At 38.1% G+C, this 22,088-nt stretch overlaps 1 protein-coding gene across 3 annotated transcripts in view; it reads right to left on the bottom strand.

Annotated features, from left to right (window-relative positions):
* Positions 1-21,237, bottom strand: part of LOC131693784 (uncharacterized) — an 80,728-nt gene extending 59,491 nt beyond the window's left edge. The window contains exons 1-2 of one of the 3 annotated variants that reach the window (XM_058981914.1): positions 20,909-21,237; positions 20,095-20,499 (exon numbers count right to left, since the gene is read on the bottom strand). In XM_058981914.1, coding sequence (XP_058837897.1) covers positions 20,095-20,260 — 166 coding nt within the window. In that variant the 5' untranslated portion in view covers positions 20,261-20,499; positions 20,909-21,237. Of the gene's footprint in view, positions 1-20,094 lie in introns of all 3 variants that reach the window. The other 2 variants (XM_058981913.1, XM_058981915.1) reach the window with 2 other exon arrangements.
* Positions 21,238-22,088: the final 851 nt, after the last annotated feature.

The raw sequence follows: 22,088 nt of genomic DNA, 5'->3' as shown, positions 1-22,088 counted from the left end.
AAGGTGAGAAGTGACGAGCCTAGTGGCAGTGCAGAGTCCGGTCGAGTTATATCATCCACATCAGACCCATTTATTGAAAGTTTCCCACCATTAACCTAAGGCTATCAAGGGATATCAATCAAGGATATTCCGAGAACATCCTTGATTGATATAGAAAAAGTAGAGATCGAAATGCGGAGATTTGGGATTACCATATGTGACGATATCTAGCGAAACGTGTCGATGATCTAAGGCGATGTACTTATAATTAGATAACGGTGGTTCGAGCTCGTTTCGTACTAACCAGGGACACCACTTTGTATCCAAGTCGGAACGACTTTTTCATACAAGTTTGTATACAAAAAGCCTTTCGTTTCGAGATGCAGTTTTGCAGACCTCAGTTTTCCAACTCATACGTAATAATGTCGGAGTATAGGGTTACATATAACAGCTTCTACATTAATTACATTAATTAAAATAATTCCGCTGACAAAAGTGAAAGGTAGGAGTCCAGTTATAAAATTGAAGAATGCAAAACTTTTTTTTCGAGAGTTGTCCTACTGGAGCTGTAGAGCTAGGTTCTCGGAAGAGCTCCCCGTCAGGGACTCGCGATTGCGTGTATCATCGCGAAGGGCTCGAGCATTTGTACGTTAACGTGTTTGTAACTTCGCGTGTATAAATTCTATTTTATAAATGTGTGCCTTTCGCATATTTGCGTGTGTTTATGGAAAATCGCGCGCGGGCCATGAATCTAATACTTTATTTTGGTGTACGGCTCAGATGCCAGAAGAAAGTGAGATCTTCCATGTTGTCTTGGGGATATGAGTTTTATTTTTTTTATTGATCCTACTGTCCTAAGTTATTAGGACAAAGAGTAATGGTTTCCGGACGTGACCGATTCATGAGCGCGCGAAAGCGGACGTTTGTTGGTTCGTGTTTGAGACAGCGTTTGAAACTTCGTAAGTGCTAAAACATTCTCCTTATTACCGTGGTGTTATTAAGTTTGCGCGATCGCGAACGTAGGTGTGCGTTGTTAATCGCGAAGGGCTTAAGCATTCGTATGTTAACGCGTTTGTCACGTGTGCTCGCGTTCATGTGATTTCGCGTGTACAAAACTGGATTTTGTAACCGTGTGGCCATTCCTGATAGTCCTCGGTCATGTCATGATATGAGAGCTTTCTTTTTTTTAATTGATCCAATTGAAGGCATGGACCTAGTCTGCTGATATCAAGGATAGAAACATCCGGAAGTAACCGATTCATGATCGTGTGTGTGCGGGAGTTTTTAGGTTCACGCTTTAGACCGCGTTTGAAAATTTATAGGAGCTGAGACATTCACTTTATCATAGGGATGCCATCATGTTGACTAGATCGCGGGTGTAGATGCCGGGGATGATCGCGAATGGCTCAAGCATTTGTATATTAACGTGTTTGTCACGTGTATGTGACTTCGCGTGTATAACTTCGATTTTATAATGACGTGGTGTGTATTTTTGTTTGATCGCACGCGGACCGTGAATCTGATGCTTAATTTTTAGCGTATGGTACAGATGGTAGTTCGTTTCCCTATAGGGAAACTTGATTTCTAGGTCATGTCACCATGGAACGTGTTATTTAGTGAATATGAGCGTCACTCTTTTGACTGGTTCAACTGAAGGCATTAGTCCAGACTGGTGAAACTTTCGGACGTGACCGTTTCATGATCGCGCGAGTGGTGGGTTAATGTTTGAGACCGCGTTTGGAAGTTTAAAGATGCCACTTTTACTTAACTACCAGGGTGTTTTCATGTAGACGAAATCGCGGGCGTAAGTATATGTGGATTATTGCAATTGCATGGTCGCGTTTGTGGCCAGGTTTGTGTTATCGCGAAGGACACGAGCGTTTGTACCTATATGAGTATAGATAGCGTATAGTAGAAATATACTAATAAAAGGAATCATAACATGCCAAATAAAGAAAAAAATATGCAAAGAGCTTGACTAGAGGTGTATAAATTGAACAATACTATTTTGCTATACATAAATAATGGAAAAGCAAACTAATAGATGCACAAAAGAAAAAGACTAATGAAGTAGAATAGAAAAACATATGTAACATGCAATCAAACTCGTCTAAATGTAGCAAATGTTGTATATTTATCATTAACGACAATTGCATGCTGTTAGACTTTCATCATTCTATGCTGGCCGGGAATGGATGACTCGCGTGCGTCGGTAAATTTATTTTACCCTAATTTATCCAACCCGATTTTTTCGAATGAATGGAACCAAAAGCTCAGATTGATCACCAGAAGTATTAGCCACTATTCTATCATATACGTCAGTTCTGCATCCATTCCCTGACCCAACTGTCACAAATACTCAGACGAACTAGCACATAACAGTTGTACACTAGTACGAAAAACTACGATTATCACAAAGTTACAACTAATAGTTTTCTACTTATTCTACATTATTAAATTAATTTAATTATTAAATTAATTTAATTGGTATATGCACGATGACGAAGTCGACCGATAAATGGACACACAATGACCCTCCGTGAGCCCCGTCCACGAATACCACCAATAGAACAATATTTGCAAACACGGCACACAGCAAAAGTCCATCTACGTTGATCCGCCAGTCGGCCACGACATCGCGCATAGACCAGTGGTTTAGCGTTGGTATGCGCGGATGCAGAGTATGAAGCAACATATAACATAAAAAAGGCGCATAAGATCTCTCGGTCTCCTCGATGCACCACTATCGAGGCGTAATGCAATACCCATCTTAAGGCAATTGATGCTTGATGATGTTTGCAATACCGTCAAACCCCTAAACCTTGGGAAGGGAGAAGCTCGGAGCGTTACTTTATGCAATTATTGAATTATAAGAACGGCAGAGCCATCAAACCGGCTAAAAAGTGCAATCTTTGGTGTTTCTTGTTAGTTTTTCTTCAAAACTGGGTATCTAGAATATTTCAAAAGTATAAGAGACACTTTAGGTAGTTAACCCTATCAATAGTAGCGAGATTGATGATTGCGTGATGTAGATCAATGTATAAATCCATTTTGTAGAACAAAATGTCGTCAATCTAGCAAAAAAGCTGACAAAATCGGGGGCAGACAAATTCGCGTGTTGATAAATTCAGGCCTTCCCTGTTAAAGGTTAAAGAGATTTTTGCTAAATCAGAAGTCGCCATCCTGGATTATAAAATGATTTCCGGGATTGATATTCGGCTTCTTTTCATCACCAATATTCCGAAAATTCTCATAATGTCCTGATTATATAGAATTGTACTAAACCGGAAGTCGCAGTCTTGGTTTTCAAGACAGACTCAGACATCGATGTTTGGCGTTTACTCGTCAAAGCCTTGTCCGAAAATATCTAGACATATTGACTGGGTTATAGAGAATTCCGCTGGGAAGTCGCCATCTTGGTTTGAAAATTACGTCAGACATCGACTTTTGACATCTGCTCGTCCAGCTGGTTCCAAAAATATCCATATTCGTTGGATTTTGAAGACTTTCGTTAAACCGGAAGTCGCCATCTTGATTTTCCAAACTGATATTTGACGAACAGTCGTCAAGCTTATTTCAAATATGCCCATGATGATCGGGTTTTTTTTGAGTTCCACTAAATCGAGAATCGCCATCTTGGTTTTTAAAAAGATATGAGGTATCGATATTTGGCTACTACTTGTTAATCGTGTTCCGAAAACACCCATCGTCTTTCGCCTTAAAACAATATTTTCGCTAAAACCGTTTCAAATGCGAAATCGGAGCGAAAAAACCGGGTTATTGCGAAAACTTTGTAAAAAACCTTCGTATAGTAGTAACCACCTGGGGACACAGTCTTGTGTGGGTAGTTGCACGATCAATTAGGTTACTGTTCCAGAGATTAGTAACCGTAAAACAGCAGGTACGCCAAAGAAAATACTTTTTGTTGTAGATATAGTGGTTCAATGTTCAAAAGTGCCTTTTGAGCCGCTGTAGGTGTTAACTTGAACGCACCACGCCACCACACAAGGTACCTGTATGCCAGTTTTGATCTAACAATGAATATGTAAATTCAATGGGTTTGAGTCCCTATGATCTTGTTGAAGTTTGAAACATCATCTTGAGGGTATCCGTAGACTTATGTGAAGCAAAACTTTGAAGTGTCTGTTTGATCGATTCGGTTGTAACAATACAATTCTACGAGCGAATTCCCAGGAATCAGAATTAGTTATGGAATTTGCGTTTCGACTTCGTCTCATCAGAGTACGACACTAACTTAGTGACAGGACTAAGCCTAGCGCCGGATTAACACTAGCTTCAAAACGGAGACATAATTTGTGTTCCTGAGCAAACCCCTAGTCAAACGTAGTGTCATTTTAAGCTGATGGGAACTAATGGAATCGAAGCATTTGGTTTGGCTTAGAATCAGAACAACCTGAAAAGAGCTGTGGGGTGGCCGTCAGTGGAGGTATTGTACAGTATGGAATGTGTGTGTGTATGTGTATAAAATATAGTTAAGTACCGCATGTTCGTCTGACGAGTAACCAGATTTAGCAGTTCCAAATTTCTAATTGAGCTCACATGGAACTCTTTCGATTTCAAAAGGACTTACTCAATCTATTAGCCACGTTGAGACTTGAGACATTTGTGCATAGGTTTGTCCAACCACTTCGCTCATACGATTGAAGGGCATTTATGTAAGTATATATTTCTTGTTTTGATGTGAGTCTTTTTTTCCTTTTTTAAAGATTTTTAAGAACGTGTCCACTGGAAAACAGACAGGGCAAGAATGAGGGACCATCCATAAATGACGTAGCATTGTTGGAGTGATTTTAAACATCCCCTCCCCCATCGTAGCATTTCGTCACAAACCTCTAAATACACCCTGGTAATTACGTAGCTTGACGGTAACCCTGCCCCACTTGTCACCGTAAAATTTTTTAAAAATTCTTTTCTATATCCCTTTAAAAAAGCTACGTAACATGACATACCCCCTGTCGTCACACATCATCATAAAATACAAAACTCGCCCCTCCCCCATATAATGCTACGTCATTTATGGATGATCCCTAACCGCAACGGTGAGAATGAAAAAATGAAAATTCATCTTTTCATTGGAAACACTGAGAAAAGATATGTCCTCAAGCAGGAATCGAACCTGCGATCTCCCAGTCTCTAGTTGGCTGCGTTAACCACTCCGCCATCGAGGAACTGTGATGATTCCATCACATATTTCCGACAGTATCGTGATCACCGCCACAGCCTCCAATACCTACTAATTGACCTATCGACCTTAACTGTCTCCTATAAGCGGATCCTCACCTCCCCCTCTCCTTGATCGGGCCAAACCTCTCTCGTTATCTATATTTAGGTCCAGTGGACTGCGCTCAGGCTTGAGATATTCATTATCACTGTTTCTCTCAGTGTTTCCAATGAAAAGGTGAATTTTCACCATTTCTTCATTCTCACCGTTCCCGTCATTCTTTCTCTGTCTGTTTTCCAGTGGACACGTTCCTAAAAGTGTATGTAAGCACTGTGAGCCGACCAGGGATACCACAGTGAAATCTGTGTTTCGGTCAAAAAAATCTTTTTGTCATCTGTAGAACCGGAAAAAACTGTGATCAAATTCCAAAAAATCTGTGAAAATTACAATACTCCCAAAAATTTACGGAAATCTGTAAAATTTTAATCAACATGCCAAAAATCTGGTATCTGTAAAAAAAATCTGTGATCAAAAATTGTGAAAAAAAATCCGTGACATTACAAAAAAATCTGTGAATATGGTAGCCCTGGAGCCGACTTAAATGCTTCCGACCCGTTGCTGTGTCTGCGATTGCAAGCTTTTCTGCATATAATTTTGAGTTTAGTCAGTTCGATATTCCAAGCATAGCTCGAAACGGATAAGCTTCTTGATATGCTGCTACTGCGAGTAAGTTTGTTTTATCCACGATATCTTTCACTTATAAAACCTAATCGTCAAGCACTCTTCGTAGAGGTTCCAGTTCAGAGATTTGAGATTACGATATGAGATTAGATAACGACGGTTCGAGCTCGTTCGATACAAACCAAGGGCCACATTATTTAACCATTTCGAAACGACCTTTTCATACAAGCTTGTATACAAAAAAACCTTTCGTATTTTACACCCTAATTTACCAACCCATGCGTAATGCTGTCGGAAAAGAGGGTCACATCTAACACCGCTTACCTGCCCGATGCCGGTTTGTGGTCAGTGTGCAGTGATGCAGCCAATCGGGTTTTTATAGTTTTGGGGAAAAACACCCAAGGTTTTTTCCCGGTTAAAACGGGTTTTTCATGGGAAGTTTGGGCTTTTTGAAATTTTTGATGTTTTAATAATTTAACATTAATGTATTGTTATCTTAACATTTTTTTTATTTATGAGCTTTATTGTCATTAAGATTGGCTTGAATCTACAAATTCTGATTAGTCTTTCTCGATTTAACCCTTAAAGGCGCAAATCAATTTTTTTAGAATTTTGTGAAAATCGTCTAACAGCTATATCACGTTAATACAATAATTTTTAGACGATTTTCAGGATGTTGTTTTAAAACAACATTGCGCATTTAAGGGTTAATCATTGTCTGATCGCTGATTTCACATTTCTTCACGAATTTTGTATTTAAATAGCTTTCCAACACGAGCTAAGCTAAGTCGATTGCGTTTCTTACTGCGAATCCCCCACAATCCGAAAGAATTCGGATTGCAATTTGTGGGAATTCTGATTGCGGTGCGGTCTCTTTCTGCATATTACGAGCTGAAATTGTTAGCTGCGGACTAAATGAGTGACCGAAAATAGATGTCGCAAGAACAGAACATGCTTCATAAAACCCGTTTTAAAAATATTAGAATATAAAAATCGGACAGGAGCTCTTCCGTGTAAGAGTCGATTAAAAAAAACCTTCGGTATAAAAACCGTAAAAAAAATATTCGGTTCATACAAAGGACTCTTCTTTATCCGACTTTCAATCTTGAATCTAACGTTATACGGATTTTCTTGCGAGCCAATTATGCTGGAGGTTCCTTGCCGAATTTTTCGGGCAATTCTCATGCTGAAGGATCTCTGTCCGATTTTTACGCTTGATGTTTACATTCGATTTTTACATTTTAAGATATTTGAAATGGGTTTTGTAAAGCATGTTCTATCCATGCCACTTTAATTTTCAATTGCTTAAATCTGTATGCAAGATTCTTAAAAAACGCTAAACAAACATTCTGAATTCGATAAAACGAAAAAACCCAGGTTTCGTCCGGGTTAAAACGATTTGGGAAAAAACCAGGTTAAATCCCAAAAATAAAAACCCGGGAAATGGATTTTTTCCCAGCAGTACATCACTAATACTGTGACAAAAATAGTATTAAGAAATAGCAGGAGTCAAGTTTTAAAAATGAAGAACGCAAGACCGTGAAACTTTTTGTGCGAATTTGTATACACCAAAATCGAACAGATTCTTGACTGTGGAGAACATTCGCATAAAAGCTGTTATCGGTTCGTGGAATCCAAATGTCACGTGGCGGAATCTAGGTTGCAGTAAGCCGGATGAGCATAGCAAACGAAACGAGACACGAAAATCAAAAAGCGACAGGGATGTTCGGGGAGCCAATTTCGGCTCGAAGCGTAGAAATGAAGCCGACTTGTCGGATTGCTACCAATTAAAGCTGTGCGATGCTGATTGAAGCTTGGGTTCGCGTTTGACAAGACGCTGAGGTCGCTGACGCAATCAACTCTAGTTAGAGTTTGCCCATCGATTTGGTAGTTGTAATGTATTGGATTGAACATGCACTGGAAAGTTATGACATTTTTCGATGTTAATAATTAGCCAGTTTCTAGGACACCAGCTAATGAATGTGTCCAGAACCTCTTGAAGGTGAATACCAACACCAAGCAGCAAAATAGCATCGTAGAAGAACAATACAAACAGTAGGGGTCCCAAGTTGCTACCTTACGAGATTTGTGCATAAACTGAAAGGAGACATAAGAGCCAAGCACACGTAGGACTCTGTCACACAAGTAAGAACATAGCCGTTTGAAATTGCGTTATGCGTCCAATTGAAAATAAGGACTTGTTTTGTAGAAAATTGCAAAGTTTACAGAAAATTATTATGAAATGAAAACTTTTGTTTGAAATTTTCCAAGTAAAACTTTCCGTATTTTAATAATATGAACAAAATGACACACAAGTGCCTTCGAGAGTTTCTCACTATAATATTTACTAAGACTCCGATCCTGGATAGTATTTTTTTGTAAACGCAAATTTCAGATATTACAGCGGTTGGATTAGTCATTGATATGCCAATCTTTAAATGAGGTACTTTTATTGGCTAGAAATTTCTCGAAGATATGGAAAAAATGCGACATATGCGATATTATTACTTTTAACCTGATTTGAATCGTTCTGGATCAATGTACAGTTACAGCTTTTGCTCCAGCTCATGTGCAAAAGGTAAATGCTTTTTATATCTCGTTTTACAATAAATTCCTTGAGTCTCCACAAATCCCTATAAAATCTACCACAATTATTTTGTATTGATCATCATCAGATATTCGGCCACTTTGCACAAAATCTCCTTAGCACCTGATGAGCCCTTATTGCAAATATTATATGACTAGATAAAGATGTGTGTAACGTCACTTGCAAGGAGTCCTAATCTAACTACTCGTAACGTATCGAACAACATAATAGCCAATAATGCTTTGCGATCAAAATAAGTTAGCAAGGCAAAAAGAAACACGCGCACACACACGGTATCTCTTCATTATCGGACTCCGAAGACGAAGTCAAACCTCTGGCAATGACGATAATGAACGAACGAAGTTTCGACAAATGACCAATGATTGTACTTTGCCTCCCTATGCTTCCGCCGTCAATTAGTTCCTCCGTGCCCTCGGCTCCGTTCCGCGCGGTCCATAGAAATAGACATGAGTACATTACACCTCTATATATGCGCGCACTTTGTAGGCGCGCATTTTCATTCTACAGTGTTTTTCCGTGGAGTTTCACTTCCTTAGCTTTAGAGTTGACTTAGCTTTAGAGTAATGTTTAACAACTGACTACGATTGGTTCTGTATTCTAATATGATTGGAAATGGTTATGCTATTGGGTAAAAATTGATCGATGAGAGAAAACTACCACGAACAAGATGCCTATGGCTCACGATATCCGCATGTAGTGGAGAAACTTCCCCAACTATCTGGGTGTCAGCGACGCTAGAGAAACAACTTGCACTCTCATACCACCATTCATCAACAGGAAAGAAGATAGCAACAACGTAGAAGCGCACCTATAGAAGCTCGTTTGGGGCTGCAATCAACTAAGTAGGCACACATCAACGCGATCCTCTAACGTGGTAAAACTATAACAATAAAAAAGCACGATATAAAACAACGGACAGGTGGATAGGGCCGAGGGCTCGACAGGATACATGATGCGTACATACATACAACGCACCAGCCTGCTCAAGTGGAGAATTTTCCTCGGATCAAACGCTACGGGGCTATTATCGCGAGTCAACCGACCAGCCAAGTCAAGACATCACCATTACAATTACCATTTATCCGGATGGGCAAAAAACCGTGAAACCGGAGCAAACAGCAACAGAAGCCGTACTCCGCACTAAAAGCTAAGTGGCTGGCGGATATCGAGCATTAATAAAATAAGTTGTTACATGACATAAAATATGTCGGCGCTCTGACTGGCCAATGGGCGAAACTAGGAGCCTGATAAATGCAGGAAAATTGGGTCGTAATTAGAAAACTGTGTCGTATTTGTTGGTCGATCGGCTATTCAGGTGGCTCCCTGCGAATCGAACGGCCCTAAAATCGAGTTAAGAAATTCTAAGGATACGGTTCACTTGGAATTTTCATCTACTCAAAACTGAAAAATGTGAAAATGATGACAAAGCAAGAACGAGCCGAATAGATCTACTAGTTTAAAAAGGACAATGCGTTACTATACTTTATATTGCTTGTATTATACGCAAAAATACTAATTCACTACAGTTCTAGTCCTGAAAATCTAGTCGATCACATCAGTGTTAAAAAGCGTATATATTAATGAGCCTATTTTAGTCCCATGAGAGAGGATCTCGCACTATTTTGTTAATTACTTGGCCTACAATCGATGGGATGGACACGAATTGGTATAAATATATTTACTACTTCTTAAACCTTTGCTGCTCAGTTTTTTTGCTTGTAAAAGTTATTGTAAATTGTTTTTGTAATGAGGAAACCAAAAAAACAACGCAACTTACGATAATAACAGATATTTCATTTAATCCTCAAAAATGCCCAACACTGCCATTTGACGGGTTAAGATTTTATTGTTAATAACCTTTTTCTATGCTATATTTCTCCTTAGTGGCGAAAATTTAGGTAAAAATTATTTTTCGCCACTAAGGAGAAATTTGTTTTAAACCACTTTTGCGCGTAAAGAGCACAAAACCTATAACAAAATTCGATTACTGGAGTGGAGAGGCGTTTCGAGTTCCTCTCATCAGAATCCGACACTAACTTAGTGACAGGCAGCGATGCCAACCTTCCAGTTTAAACTGGATTCTTCCAGTTTTTTTACAACATCCAGTCAAACTGACACCCGGAAAAATCTTTTTTGAAATTGTTCTTTGAAATTTGAGCCAGTTTTATCCAGTTTTTTTAAAGATTCATTTATTTAGTTTTTTCTCACAAAATGTAACTTGATTCATAGAATTTTCAAGCAAGCCATGGGATGATGTCGAGTGCCCCAGAATAAGATTTTAATCCACCATAACCTGAAAAAACACTTGTGGTTAAAACGGTCCGCGAATGTACAATTTGATTCGATTTAAAATGAATTTTAATCAAACATAAAGGTGTCAGTAAATTCTGTCAAATATTTTGATGAACATTTGTTAAATTCTCAGCTAGTTGCTATAGTGGTATCTGAAGAAAGGTTTAAGCGCATCCTCAGGTTTAGAAAATGTTTTTAAATTTATGATTTTGTGGATGTGTAGATTGAAACCTTCAAAACCATTGAATTCGACTAACTATTACAATTACAATCAAATTCGAATGTTTTAATATTTTTTTTTAATTTGGACTGCAATATCAAAAAACCTACTCAAATTATCAGTAAAATGCATGAAACATACGTGTTTACTTAAAATTACGTTCATTGAATCGTTGATTTAAACATTACAAGGGTAAAGTGGATTTTTTTTCGAGCATCCAGCTTTTTCCAGTTTTTTTGAAAAAAATGTTGGCAGTGCTGGTGACAGGCCTAAGTTAGCGTCGCACAGTGGGACGGAATCAAAAAGAGCCGGACATTGATATTTGCAACGAAACTATTGGTGATGGCACTTTGATGTCTTCGGAAAGGTTTCTTCATTTTCTAAGTAGTTTAATATAATGTTGGAAAAAATTTATTTAAGGGGGTATATACGCAGATAAAAAAAATAACTTTGCAAGTTGTTGCCAAAATTGATAGTCATGTATGGAAAGTTTGTAGACGAAATGATTTTATGAAACTTTGTTGAAGTAGCGAAATGGCTATCTGTTAAGCGAAAAAAGTTATTGAGTGAAAATGAAGTACATGTCGGAATACCCCCTTAACAGTGTTTTTTCATTGTAACTTTTTTATTTGATTTGATCAGCTTCTCGATGTTCTAGAAAATTGTAGATGCTTTCAAAACACACCTTTTTGTGGAATAGACCAACTCGCTATCTCTTCGTTTTTAGGGTGTATGTCTGTTTTTGTTTTTTTTTTTGGCTAACTTTAAGGGGCTATGGTTTGTAGAGTAGCAGGTAGTAGTAGCTTAATTTATTTTTTTGATGTTCAGCAAGAAATACCCTATTGATACATATATAAATCATAGCGGGATCTAATAGAATCCTTGGAATAATGCGGGGAAAAATAGACTAGCGCTTCAATAAACTATTTGTATTATTAAGCATGAAAAATAAACTATTATGCGAAATTAATAAACATTCGAAATATTATAGTTCATTCCATATATTCCGACATTCAAAGTTTTTTTTTGTTATTAACATGCTTATAAGTCATCAGTGTCCTGCCAATTATCTTCTTCGTCATTGGATGAACAAGGTATTTCGTTACTTAGAATACTCGGTTATATTGTGTATCAATAGGATATTTCTTGCTGAACATCAAAAAAATAAATCTAGCTGCTACTACCTGCTACTCTACAAACCATAGCCCCTTAAAGTTAGCCCAAATAAACCAAAAAAAACAGACATACACCGTAAAAACAACGAAATAGCGCGTTGGTCTATTCCGCAAAAAGGTGTGTTTTGAAAGCATCTACAATTTTCTAGAACATCGAGAAACTGTTAAAAATCAAATAAAAAAGTTACAGTGAAAAACACTTTTTAAGGGGGTATTCCGGCATGTACTTCAATTTAACCCAATAACTTTTTTCGCTTAACAGATAGCCATTTCGCTGCTTCAACAGTTTCATAAAATCATTTCGTCTACAAACTTTCCATACATGACTATCAATTTTGGCAACAACTTGCAAAGTTATTTTTTATCTGCGTATATACCCCCTTAAATAAAATTTTTCCAACATTATATTAAACTACTTAAAAAATAAAGAAACCTTTCCGAAGACATCAAAATGCCATAATCAATAGGTTCGTTGCAAATATCAATGTCCTGCTCTTTTGATTCCGTCCCACTGTGCATCGGCGCTAAAGGAATTTTGCTCGACATTGACTGAGCAACAGTTTGTCAGGTTTGTCGCAAGTTTTTATTTGGCTTAAGAGCAGGAAAATGAGCTAGAAACTTACCCGTTGATTAGATGTTTGCATTTTTTTTGAGAGCATGGAAGACAAGATAGTGCTTACAACATTCCAAAATTCTTTATTTGTTTTAAAGCATTACAATACAACATAGGCCGTTCTTCGGGAAGGATCCCTTTAAATTAGATAAAGCCAAATAACGTTTCAGTATTAGAGTGGTAAAAAAAAGTTCCTCGTGCGATAAAGCCCCAATCCGATCTTGAAAATATAAGCAAAAGTAAGAAATTCAAGCTGCTTCTTTTATTAAAATTACAATCGAAATCACGTGCACAAATCACTTGAAATATAGCGACTTTCACAGTTTCGCCGAATTAACATTGCTTTATCCCGGAAAAAATGATAAAAAGTAGTAATTGTTGTATATTACATTGAATATAATTTATTTAAACTTTTTTCATGCTTAGTTGGTAATAATCAGTACAATGGCCAAAAACTAGTACAATGGCCAAAAAATATTTTTGAAAATTTACCAAAAAAAAACTGAATGAAAACACCCGTCGTTTTGACGTTTACTAGAGGTCGAATTTCCTCAATGATAACGAATTTCGCGCTAAATCGTATTCCGAGTTAGCAGCACCCTCTCAGATGTTAGTGAAACTTTCTGTACATGAAGACTTTGTCACAAAAAAAACCACTTTGCATACATTGTTTTTTTTTTCAAAAATGATCTAGACTGTTTTTTGAAAAGGGTCAAACTTTCAAATGGCTATAGTCTAAAAATGACAAATCGTTCAAAAAAAATGTTATAGGAGTGATTTTCACAAAATTAGTTAAACTTTTGAATAAAAATACTGAAAAAAATCTTCATCGATTTCTACACTGAAAAAAATCGATTTTAAAAATTTAAAGTCGAATTACGAAAAAAAAAACCCATCATTGATTTAGATGAAATTTTGTTCCAGGATAGGTAATTATTTTCCCTACCTACCGTCAAAAATTCAAGTTGGGCACTTTCAAGGAAAAAATTATTTGAAAAAAACTTTTCCTTGTCCAAACTAATTTTTTTTCAGTTTAGTTTTACCGAAAACTAAACCAGTGAAAGTCATAATCATCTCAGAATCCAATTTCCCAACTGCTGGTATCAGTAACTAATTTGGTATATATTCATAACAAAATTGGATGAGGGCAAAGATAAGCCATTAAACATCATCGATAAATACCTCTTGACCGTGTACGAAGAAGTATCTTGTCTATGTACCCACCCGGGAAGAAGAGATTGATGGTGTAGTCTCCAACAGGGGGCCTAATTGCAAAGTATGGGGTTCGCTCCTTCAAGAACCCTTTGCTTCGGTCAGTGAAAATTCTGGTTCGCAAGCAATTGCGCTCAGAAAAAAAATCAAGGAGTATATGAAAACAAATTATTTTCCGTCAGCCTCATTTCGAACCATTCGCCGAATCTGCTCTTCCAAACTTTGATATTTTGGACGGAGGTAGTTTACCTGTTCGCCTTTTTGTGCCGCGAGGCATGAACTGCCGTCGTTGCAAACAATTGTGCCTACAGCGACTTATTGTAGAAACAAGGCACGCTGTGGAAAATGCGGAGAAAATCATGAAATCATGTGGAGAGACTCCGCTTTATCTTTCGATTAATCCCGCAAATAAATTATGTGAGGGCAAGATGAAACATTCTTTTAAGGACCGCTCCGATAAGAAATGCAAAAGAGCGCTACGCCACCGAGAACGACTAATTTCTACGTTTCCTTGTACACTAAAGAGCAAGAGTCTGACCATCCCATTCTGGGATCATCTTCTAATGTGCCTATAAATTTCCGAAAGAGGAAAATCAGTTTTCTCTCCTAAGCTTCCTCGTAAAGGCCTGAGAGTATTCCTTGAAGGATCTTAGAAATTAGCAGGAATTTCCACATGGGATATCAAAAACCCAGTCAGTCCCTACATTTTCCCCTACACAATGCATTTGCACTACGATTAAAGGTCAGACGAAACGACTACCCGACGCGCACAACCGTGAACAGTCTCCTACATCGTGGTGGGCAGAGATTGCTTAGAAGTGTACGCGAAAGGAACTTTTGAACGTCAAATCGCTCGATTTTTTCCCAGTATACGCGACGCTACAAGAGCAAATGAAAATTTTGATGAAAGCTGAAAAACGCGATTATTGGCATCGGTCCGTCGACAGTTTAACGGACGGATCATCAGAGAAGCAATATTTCGTCTGGTGGCTAGGGCTTACATTGTGTATTCGATTCATCCTGTAATTGGAACACACGGAACGTTCGTCACATGATGACAGCTACGCATCGCTTTTATGCTAATTATTTTGACAGTAGTGGCGAGTGTAATCATAAAAGAGGCTGTGCTGCCAACATTCTCCCCACAAAACTGATGGTTTTATATTTACCTATCAACGACAATGCCTACATCGTTCAAGTTACAGGAGGCTCTCCGTTTGATGGAGCATGGAAAGCACTCTTTCTATTTCCCGGAGAAAACATGGGAGTTTCTTAGCTCTTTCTCTGAAAAATCATACCAGATTACCTTAGTTTGAGTTCTTTCGCAGTACTCCATTCCGGTTAATGAGAAGGCGGACATTAAGGCATTAGCAGGTGATATTTATGAAAGAACGCTTAGCTTCAACGAGTTTTTAAATATTTCTTCTCAGAGGACGAAAATTGGCAAATTTCGTCGAGCTATGGAAGTTCAGGAATCCCACAGGTATCAACAAACCTTGGTCCAAGAAAACGGATGAGGGTCATGACTTTGTTCGGGTGATATCTCGGGTCATGCACAATCATTATACGTAGAATGCCCATCTCCGGCGTATTGGGGTCGTGGTGAGCGGTCTCTGCACTTGTGGTGGCGGTTATCGCGATATTAAACATGCTGTCTGGTCGTGCGCTATGTGTTCTAGTACCAGATTTCCGTTAAACGAATCCCTTCGGCCTTGTTCCAGTACAGTCCGAGATGCTATACCAAATTCGCTACTTATACTTTTTGCATGTATCAGGCAAGTTGCAGTTGGAAATTGGATTCTGAGATGATTACTACTTTTATTGGTTTGGTTTTCGATAAAAATACACTGAAAAAAATGCAGCTTGGACTAGGAAAAGTTTTTTTTTTCAAATAATTTTTTTTTTCCTTGAAAGTACCCAACTTGAATTTTTGACCGTAGTAGGGAACATAATTACCTATCTTGGAACAAAATTTCATCCAAATCAAAGATGAGGTTTTTTGTAAATCGTCTTTAAATTTTTGAAATCGATTTTTTTCAGTGTAGGAGTCCATGAAGAATTTTTTCAATATTTTTATTCAAAAATTTGACTAATTTTGTGAATATCACTCCTACAACATTTTTTGTACGATTTGTCATTTTAGGGTATAGCCATTTGAAAAAAAATGTTAGAAAGTTTGACCATTTTCAAAAGACAGTCTAGATCATTTTTTGGAAAAACAAAGTGTACAAAGTGGCTTTTTGTGACAAAGTTCTCATGTACCGAAAGTTTCAATAAAATCTGAGAGGGTGCTGCCAACATTTGTTCCAGTTGGCTTGAATGGAAAAAAATATTAATTTTCAGCAATTTTTTTTCAGCGTTGTTGTTTTTACTATTGGTAATTTATAAACATAATTTAGAGAAAAACATGAAATCACTCAATTTAAAGCAAAGTAAAAGTACGACGGGGATTTTTTCCGTAGGAAGTATACAGGTTCAACATGATGACCATATTGGATAATCAAAATATTCATAGATGTATTTCTGATGAAATTTAAATTGAATATTTTTTGTATCTTTTTACTAAAATAAGATTATAAATTACCAACAGTGAGAATATGAAGCTGATTTTTTTTTGCGAAAATGATTTTTTTTGAGCGTATTAAGAGTGTCATGGAGGAAGTTTGACCTCCAATATGAACAACTATGACCAAATTATCCTTAGTTTAGCTTAGCTTGGTTGACCGCCCGTGAGTTTCCCGTGATTGATTGCATATTGAACCAATTGGGTCATTAAGCTATATATAGTTTTCCGTTCAATTCGATAAATTTTAGGTCCAATATACATAATATAACATTATTCCAAAAAAATTTCGTTGTGGTACGTAAAAACGATTTTTTTGTTTTTTTAAAAAAATCTTATGTAAACTTGGCGACCATGTATAGGAAAACAGCGGTTGTTTACATCTGGCCTATCAGGACAACACCCAAAATGAAAACAAACTATATGCAATGGATGGTGTTTATGTCAAATAAAAATAACCCTCCGGGAAAACCGAGAAAACATGCCCTAATTTTTTCTGACAGGGCATAATTTGTCGTGAAATTCGATATGTCAAATCCTTCCTATAGTGTCAAATTCAGACTGTCAACATATTTCTTTATTTTAAATTTTAATATTATTTTCATGTTTCCTGAGTTGGAAAAAAACATTGTTGCAGTCACGAAAATCAGCTTTATCGATGTAAGTAATAAAAAACGAACTCCGAACAGCCGTCCATCGGGAGTATTGCTTCTTATTACCACTTCAATGATCATTTCCAAAGTTTGCAGAATAAAGCAAACGTACAAAATTATAAAAGATATTCCAAATGAATGTGAAGAAATTTACTGCGAAATGTTAATGACAAGTTGGCATCTCCACTATCCCTATCAGACACGTTTCCATAATTGGGTTAAATGCCAAATTGCAAACGACATGTTTATTATGCGTAGGCGGCCCAGAAGAAGAATGGATGGGAGAAGAGCAATACTGGCAAAGACCGACTACCATATAAGCGGTTCAAATTCGAAAGAGTGGCGCAGAGTACTGCACTGGATGATTTTGAAGAAGAGACCAGGAGTGCGTTTTTACGAAGTTTTAGCTTCTGATGGCCCTACATTTTCGGACGGTGTGAAGTTCTGGAATGTTGAAAAGTTTACCACTGTTTAGGAAAGCAAAAATAGTACAAAGCTAGTGTCAGACCTTCAAGAGACATCAAGAAGTCAAAATTCGTCAATGTAGACAGTTCGAGATTTAATAAAAAAGTGACTTATTTTGACACATCTACAGATCGCTTGCCACACAAAAAACTTTATGTGCAATTCGATAGCTTCATCTTAGGTCAATGCAATAGATATCCAACATTTTTTTTCAAATCAAAGCTTTGAAAGTTATACCTTGGCGTGTAAGAGCCGGTATAATAATATATCTTGTCATTAGTGTAGAATTAAACTTCATCTTTTACGGTTATTGTACAACCGTCAGAAGAAACCTAAAACATTGGTACGCAATCGGGAATAGCGAATCAGAAAGGGTGACTGTATGTCAGTGATTCACTCAATACAGAAAGGATGAAGGCTATGATGCAAAGCCTTAAGCTCCGTCCAGGTTAAGTCTTCGGTACGGAGCAATACCATGACCTAGGAACTGCTAGCATGTTGTTAGTCGCCTCTTACGACATGGGAAGAGGTTCCTAGTAGTTCTATTTTTTGGTTGAAATTGTGCAAAAAGATTTTAGCCTATCGGACACCACACGGCTTTGAACAATTATGATCAAATTATCCACCGCATTACTCTAAGAATATGAGCGGACGAAGAATTGCCTGCTAACTGACTATACGGACAATCGTTCCATCTACAAGAAAGGGCACAGACCGGAGTGCGCTAATTACAGGGGGATATCTCTCTTGAACTCGGCGTACAAATTACTGTCGCGTATCCTGTTTAGCGGCCTGAGACCGCTTGAGAAGTCCTTCGTTCGCGAATACCAGGCTGGTTTACGTGGGGGCCTATCAACGACGGATCAGATGTTCAGCCTGCGGATGATCCTAGACAAATTCCGGGAGTACAACTTGCAGACCCACCATTTGTTCATTCATGTTAAGGCGGTGTACGACTCAGTGAAAAGAAATGAGCTGTGGCAGATGTCAGAGCAGGGTTTTCCGGCGAAACTGATTAGACTGATACGTGCGACGTTGGATGGTTCAAAATCAAGTATTCGGATTATAGATGAGATCTCAATCTCACTTTCAAATGTACTGCTCAATATTGCTCTTGAAGGAGCTATCAGGGGACTGGCGTGCAAAGAAACGGAACTATCATCACAAGGTCGCATATGCTCCATGGTTTTGCGGACGATATTGATGTAATTGGAACCGATCGTAGAGCGGTGGAAGAGGTCTTCGTGGCTTTTAATAGGGAAATAGCCAGGATAGGCTTAGTCATCAACTACCCAAGAAAAATTACATGGACGCAGGTAAAGAGAGAGGCTGGTCTAGTGGTGTTGGTTCCGAGGTAGTGCTAGATGATGACGTGTTTGAAGTGGTCGAAGAATTCGTTTATCTTGGTACAATTGCGACTTGCGACAACGATGTTTCCCGTGAGGTAAAAAGGCAAATTGCAGCTGCCAACAGTCGACGTAACCAGCTTAGGTCCCGAAGCCTGCAAACGTGAACAAAATTCGCCTTATGCGATACACTGATCCTCCCCGTCGCACTTTATGGCCATTGAGGGAGACAGATAGGAGATCATTCGGAGTCTTCAAGCTTAAAGTGCTGCGGACAATACTTGGCGGGATATGCTAAATATGAGTGTGGAGCAGACGCATGAATCGTGAGTTGTACTAAGTATACAAAACTACCGATATTGCTAAAGAGATAAAATAAGGCAGACTGCAAAGGGCTGTGGTACGAATGTCGGAAGAACGAATTACAAAAACAATATTCAGCAGGAAGACAGGAAGAGGACGCCGACTTCGTTGGAGGCCACGTACACGTTGGCTATACGCAGTGGAAGAGGACCTGACATCCCTGAACGTGCGAGGGAACTGGAAGGAAGTCTCCTAAGACCGAAAAAGTTGGAGCTGTACGATACGCCCGGCATTGACGAAATGACGCACAGTGATCACCTTCCATACAAAAGTCGGACAAAACCTCAAAAGTGGCCCGAATTTGATGAAAACTTCACATTGGGGTAATTTTGAGGCGCTGTATTCATATTTGATGTAAATTTTTAATTTTTTTTTGCCTCAAAATTTTGGCACTTAGTGTGGTTCAAAAATACAACATTTACGAATATAAAGTGCACTGAAGTGCCCAAATATCTCTCAAAAATGAAATAATAATTATCACCAAAATTTGAATTCGAAAAAAATACTGGAACTGATTTTCCCCTTAATAGAGGCCACACTGCACACAAAAAAGCAACAGAAGTGTCTGTTGCTGTATCCAGATTGTGTAAATTGATTCTTTTTCATTTGTTTAGCATCTAACACTTATATTCATCGCTTACGCGGATTTTGCCAAAAATATAATTGAAGGTTTATGGTAAATTGGCCAAAATGTTACTCTGCGACATAATTACAATATAGAACCTACAAAAGATCAACTAACCTGACTGGCTGCCCCCGGCAATCTGTCTCATCTCCTTGGTGAAACCTCGGGCCCCGAACTGGCACGACAGATCGTGCAGGGTACGTGGCTCACCGCGATCTAGCAGCCGCTCTAGGAAGAACAACAGCGTCATATTGCGAGCCATTTCATACTCCATCGACTCCATGATGAACTGCCGTATGGGTTGGGCCCGAGATCAGCGACGATCTGTTGCTGCAGCAGCTGGCCCGTTCCAACCCGAAAATGGTAATCCGTGGGCCGTGTGCTGGGTCGCAAAATTTATATTGAATTCCAATCACAGACGGTGTTTCTTCTATTTACTATAAACTTGCTGCTCTTCCACCGATATACCTTTCGTGTACAATCGCGCGCCTCACGGAACGGTATTTCGTATGTGTGTCAATACTACATACACAGAAAAATGAACAAAAACCGACACTTTTCGCGTGCTGAGTGAATTTTGCTGCACTCTTTTTCACCTGCGCTTCCACTACTGATCGAGAAGGGTTGTGTGGGTGCGAAACTCGATTCTTCCTTCGGAATTTTTACATTTATACGAATGTGTTTGTTTTAATAATTTTTATTTTCTAACTCTAATTTACTTGGCGATAGATATGAGACTATTAGAGGCAGCACTGAGTTATACTATTCGCGCTGATCGCGTGAATGATCTACCTAGATATCAATCAAACTGAGTTGCAAATTCCACACAGCAATATGGGCAAAATTCCTTTATAGATCTAAAATATGACGCTTCGAAACTGTGAAAACTTTCGACGATAAAAATGTCCCTCCTGCTGATATAATGGGGTACCTCCTCTCCAAACCTTCGGTCACTTGCCACGATATGATCCTCGCGTCAGGGATTTGAGTGCCGTAAAATCGTATAGTTTTCACTATAGAGCACTCGCACTTTCAGGTAGGTAGATGGAAATAATCCAAAGCGACCGACAAAAAAAACTCCGACCTCCTTTCGTAACAAAACCGTAGTGACGGCACACACGGCGCGTTTGCAGTGTACAACTGGCTAGCAGCAAAAAAAATATCGTAACACTTTTCGACACAAACAGGTCCTCTTTCCACGACGCACCGCGACCGAATCAATCAAAATTTGTCTACGCTGGTTTGTGCACCTAGAAAATGCATCCATCGAACAAAAGTGAGATCGCTGTGTTTCGATGTGGTAGTGTGTGGCTCATCATTGACAGTGGAAAATCTCACCCGAATCAGTGTTGTCAGTTTTGAGTGAAAAGATTTCTTAGTTTACTGATGCAAATTTTTGAAGTTCAATTGGGGTCATCCAATAGACTAAAATTTTTCTTTCATTACATAAACCTTTAGAACTCATCTTTCTAAATATAGCATTGTGTATGTTCAACTCTTAAACCTTTAGAATATTTTTTAATTGATTTTCTATGAAAATGTCAACATTTCTTTGTTTGATACTATCGGTCTTTATTGACAATAAAATTAGCCATATTTTTAACGTCAACTGCGCCGGAAAAATGAAAAACAACATATACACGCAGAAGAATCAGGAGTGTTTGAATCAACAATACGTTTAGTTAAATGGCGAATGACTGTTTCAAAGTGAAACGGGCGTTTTTTGAAAGCATGTATTTGGTTTAGTTCAACAAATACTTCTGTTTACATTTTAAATAGAAACATTGTTGAATCAAAATAAAATTTGTTAGCTCTAACTGATCCCTTTGTTAAAAACCAACAGGATCTTTATTTAATTTCAACTAAATTTGAGTTGTTCTCTCCTGTGGTTAATACAAACAATTTGTTTTTGTTTCTTCAAACTTGTTTGTTCGTTTAAACTTATCATGATTTTGTTGTTTCAAACGAAATATTTGTTGAAACTACAGAAAAGACAACAAATGAATTAGTTGGTAATTTCAACCAACAGTATTGATTGAAGCAAACCTAAATCTCATTTGTCACTATATCAAACAGAAAAATTGTTATTTAAAACCAAAATTTGTTTATTT

This window comes from Topomyia yanbarensis, chromosome 3 (assembly GCF_030247195.1).
Source record: "Topomyia yanbarensis strain Yona2022 chromosome 3, ASM3024719v1, whole genome shotgun sequence".
In the NCBI taxonomy this organism is placed as follows: Eukaryota; Metazoa; Arthropoda; class Insecta; order Diptera; family Culicidae; genus Topomyia; species Topomyia yanbarensis.
This window is presented reverse-complemented; position numbering and strand designations above follow the sequence as displayed.